This window comes from Rhea americana, unplaced genomic scaffold, assembly GCF_003343005.1.
Source record: "Rhea americana isolate MKP2758 unplaced genomic scaffold, rheAme1 scaffold_8, whole genome shotgun sequence".
NCBI classification, from domain to species: domain Eukaryota; kingdom Metazoa; phylum Chordata; class Aves; order Rheiformes; family Rheidae; genus Rhea; species Rhea americana.
Genome location: NW_028186978.1, coordinates 2,000,247 through 2,004,380, shown reverse-complemented (window position 1 = coordinate 2,004,380; position 4,134 = coordinate 2,000,247). Strand labels below are relative to the sequence as shown.

At 46.0% G+C, this 4,134-nt stretch overlaps 1 protein-coding gene across 1 annotated transcript; it reads left to right on the top strand.

Moving 5' to 3' along the window:
* Window positions 1-4,134, top strand: RASL11B (RAS like family 11 member B; the record flags this gene model as incomplete). Its single annotated transcript, XM_085322832.1, has 4 exons — window positions 1-100; window positions 179-235; window positions 1,568-1,644; window positions 2,517-4,134. Coding segments are annotated over 4 exons (702 nt in total), but the record flags the coding sequence as incomplete, so codon positions are not given.

Genomic DNA, 4,134 nt, shown 5'->3' with positions numbered 1-4,134 from the left:
TGCGGCGCGGCCGGCGCCGAGGGCTGCCCCGCGGCCGGCGCCGCTCGCCCCCGCCTCGTCAAGATCGCCGTGGTGGGGGGCAGCGGCGTGGGCAAGACAGGTGAGGCGGGGGGCGCGGGGGCCGCGGGGCCGCGGGCGGCGAGCCCGGCTAACGCCGCCTCTCTCTGGCCTCCCGCAGCGCTGGTGGTGCGGTTCCTCACGAGGCGCTTCATCGGCGACTACGAGCGCAACGCAGGTGAGTGCCGTCCCGGCCCGGCCCGGCTCGGCTCGGCTCGGCCCGGCCCGGCCCCTCGGGGCGCGACGGCAGCGCCGCTGCCTTCGTGCTGCCCCGGGGCCGGGGCGGCGGCGGCGGCGCTGGGGACGGCGGGTGCGTGGTGGTGCTGGTGGTGCTGGTGCGAACTGGGCTGTGCAGCCTCGGGCGGCGGGTGGTGCTGGTGGCGGTGGCGATGTTCACTGCCGCGTAAAAGCAGCAGCGAGGGCAGAGAGGGAAGCCGCTCCGCGCCCGTGCAGCGGCGCCGGGCCGCGGGCTCACCGAAAGGGGCTGTACGGTCCTGGAAGTAGGCGTGCAAAAATAGCATGGAATCGGGTCGTAAGTGTGGGAGACCTGCAGGATGATGGGGCTATGATCGCAACTCGCAGCAGGTACTTCTAGGGGAAGGGGCTTCACAGACCCACCACCACGGCATGGTGGGCTGGCAACTTGTTTTTGTTGGACATTCAGCCCATGCAATAGTCTGACTGGTCGTCCGAAGAGAGGTGCGCACCAGTTACCGCAAACAGGCGGTTTATGATCACAGCTTCACCGCTGCTGCCTTTTACTGTGTTTCCATTCTTTACCAGCATTTACTTTATATGGAGAAAACATCCTTCTTTGAGAAAGTCTTTTATCTAAAACAAGAAAGCATAAACCTAATATTTTACCCTAGGCAAACTGAATACTAACAGCTGAAAGACCCAGGCAGTGTCAGCTAAATGGAGAAAAAGAAGCGGCAATGTTAAGTACTTGCCTGAGCATAGGATAGTATCAGTGTAAAGTCATACAAACTTAAGTACAGAATTCTGCTGAGGAAATGACCGGGGGCGTGGGGGTGGGGGAATCCCACCAAACAAACAGCATACAGTAAATCTTACTGACCAGCCAGCAGAGCTTAAAAATGGTCTTTCAGAGAAAAGGTTTGGCAAAGTGCAGAAAGATTAAGTGACAAGCAAACTGCATTTCTGTATTAAAAGTTGGTTATTCTGCATAGTTACCTTTATACTTCAGCCAGCCTTTGGGAAGTGATTGAGCTCCAAGTTGCACAATATTAACTGTCAAACTTCAAAACAAGTCAATGCAGATTGAATCCCAGGTTTCCAGAACATCAAAAAAATTAAGGGGTTGTTAAAGATACCAAATTTTTTTATTGGTCCTTCAGTTCACTAATAGCAATATCACTTTCTCTGCAAAACTAACRGGGGAGGGGGGAAGTGAGGTGGTGTATTACTTCATCCAGTTCCTTCCAAAAGCAGCATTTATCTGTCTGTGGAGCGGTGACTGTACTTGTGATACTGTTGGTGTTGTCATTAGGTAATCTCTACAGCAGACATATCCAGATAGATGGAGAGATGTTGGCTATTCAAGTGCAAGATACTCCAGGAGTTCAGGTGAGCTAGACACATCCATGCAGTTCACCAAAGGAGCTCTGATTTTTGTGTGCATGTCCCTCCATGTCTGCAAGATCCTCTCATTACAGTCTTTCTAGAAAATATTTCACTGTCCCTTTCAGAGTTTGGTATTCCGCGTGGGAGAACTGGTAACTGGTTTTTTAACCAGTCAAACCAGATGTCTCAGGTGCCCATAGTGTGCTGGCAGTAAAAGAAAACAACTCACTATTTCACCAAATCATTTGTACGTGGGAGGCTCATTACTTTTGTAGGGCTGAATTATTTAAATGTCTTATTCTCACATATGAGGAACATTAGATAAAAAGACTAAATGCTTTTGTGCAGATGTGGTACACATGAATAAAGAAGTCATGACTACAGCCTAGCAAAGATTCACTTCATAAATGTGTATGATGGAAACTTAGGTCTACTGTGTTGTGCCTGTACTCAGTAGGATGTTGTAAGTTAAAGTTTTGAATGTATAGACCTGAGTAATGCTGGATTTCTGCCTTTCTGAACTGGGCAGCTCTCCAGGTCTAAATGCTTCCAGCTCATATCTTTGCTTCCCCAGACTTACTGTCTAGCCAGTTAATTTCCCATTCTGTGGAACTACAAAGTCTCTCTCTGCATGCAGAACTACTCAGGTCGATTTTCCATTCGAGTATAGCAAGCTCCAGTGTTAAATTCCAGCKTTTTGCAGCTGAATCAACATATATATTTGTGTGTCACACTCAGATTAAGTTTGTATTTGAAATGCAAATACATAATGTCTGAAAGTATAAAATGCATTTGGCTTTACAGATGTTGAAGATAGTTGAAGTAGCAAAAAAGATTACAGGAACCTATCTAACTTAAGATAATTCATCTTCCAGATCCATGAMCACAGTCTGGATTGTAATGACCAGCTGAACAGATGCATTCGCTGGGCAGATGCACTTGTGATTGTCTTCTCCATCACAGATTATAAGAGCTATGAACTACTTAGTCACCTTTACCATCAYGTTCGACAGTTGCATCCAGGAAACACAGTTCCTGTTGTCATCGTAGCCAACAAAGCTGATCTCTTGCATATTAAAGAGGTGGAGCCTCAGCATGGACTTCAGCTGGCCAACATGCTGGGCTGTACTTTCTATGAAGTATCTGTCAGTGAAAACTATAACGATGTCTTCAATGCTTTCCATGTCCTGTGTAAGGAAGTTAGCAAACAACAAACAACCAGCACTCCTGAGCGAAGAAGAACCTCTCTTATTCCACGGCCCAAATCCCCCAACATGCAGGACCTGAAGAGGAGGTTTAAGCAAGCTTTGTCTGCTAAAGTGAGGACTGTCACTTCTGTTTAAAAGCAGAGCCAAGCGGAGGTTTTGGTCTTCCCAACATTTTAGCCCAAGTTTGACACCTGGAATGTTAAACACTGGCACTTCTAGAGTCCAAGGCATTGGGGGTTTGGGGGGGAAGGTGGTTCAGGTAGCCTTCCGAATAGAAAGGCTGTAGAAACAAGAAACTGGCTAAAGAAGATGGGAGGGGGGAACTCTTGGAATGGTTCTGGGAGGTAAATTGTGGAACAAGTTTCATTTCCAAATGAAAATGCTTTCCAGTAAATGAACTTTCAGTTTGTCTTTTCTCCAATGGGACAGATTTGGCTTAAAGTTCATGCAGAAAAAAACTTTTAACTGTAACTCTCAACTTCTTGTACCTGAGCAGGGAAATAGCCTGAACTGTAGTTCACTGTTCAGAAGTAACCACTTGAGTCTTACCRTGTTTTCACTTGGATGAAGGACAGCATGATATATCTGTTTAATTTTATTGCACAGTAGAGCCATTTATTACGCATGTATTTCAAAACAAACAAGCAAACATGAAATTATTCTATAAGTGTAAAATAAGTGGATGTGACTGGGTATCAAGACTGTAAACAATGGTCCTTTATTTTTTACTAGCTACATTATTGCTGACAATTTGAGCAGACTCTCTGTATGCAAAACTATTGTCCACAGGGTGTAAATGTATCTAATTACAAGTGACTTGTGAGTGTTTTACTGTCTGAAAATAATACTGTCCAGACTAAATGATCCAACACTGAGCTCTTGAGGAATGAGCCCGGAGTTGAGTGATAGTCCACTGTAGGTAGCAGCTGGTATGAGACATTTTTCTCCTTCTGTCACTCTACCATGTATGATAGGCACAGAAAGAACTTGGCTGTAATTCAGCTTTGATGTGAAACAYGCTGCAGGCTGTAGGCAATGAAGCTGGTTGATTTGTTCTGAGCTGAGCCAGTTATTGGTCATCCTTAAACACATATGGCAGATTTATGTATTTTTACATTGAGCCAATGGAGTTCACAGGCAAAAGGCCTTATACACATGCACTTTAAAAAGCCAGTTGTGCTTTTGTGTAAACTGTAACTTATTTATATTGTGTATAGTTACTCCTCATATGGAGCGGACTTTTCATTCTTACTGCCTGTTTCAACATTAAATTTTTTGGATTGCA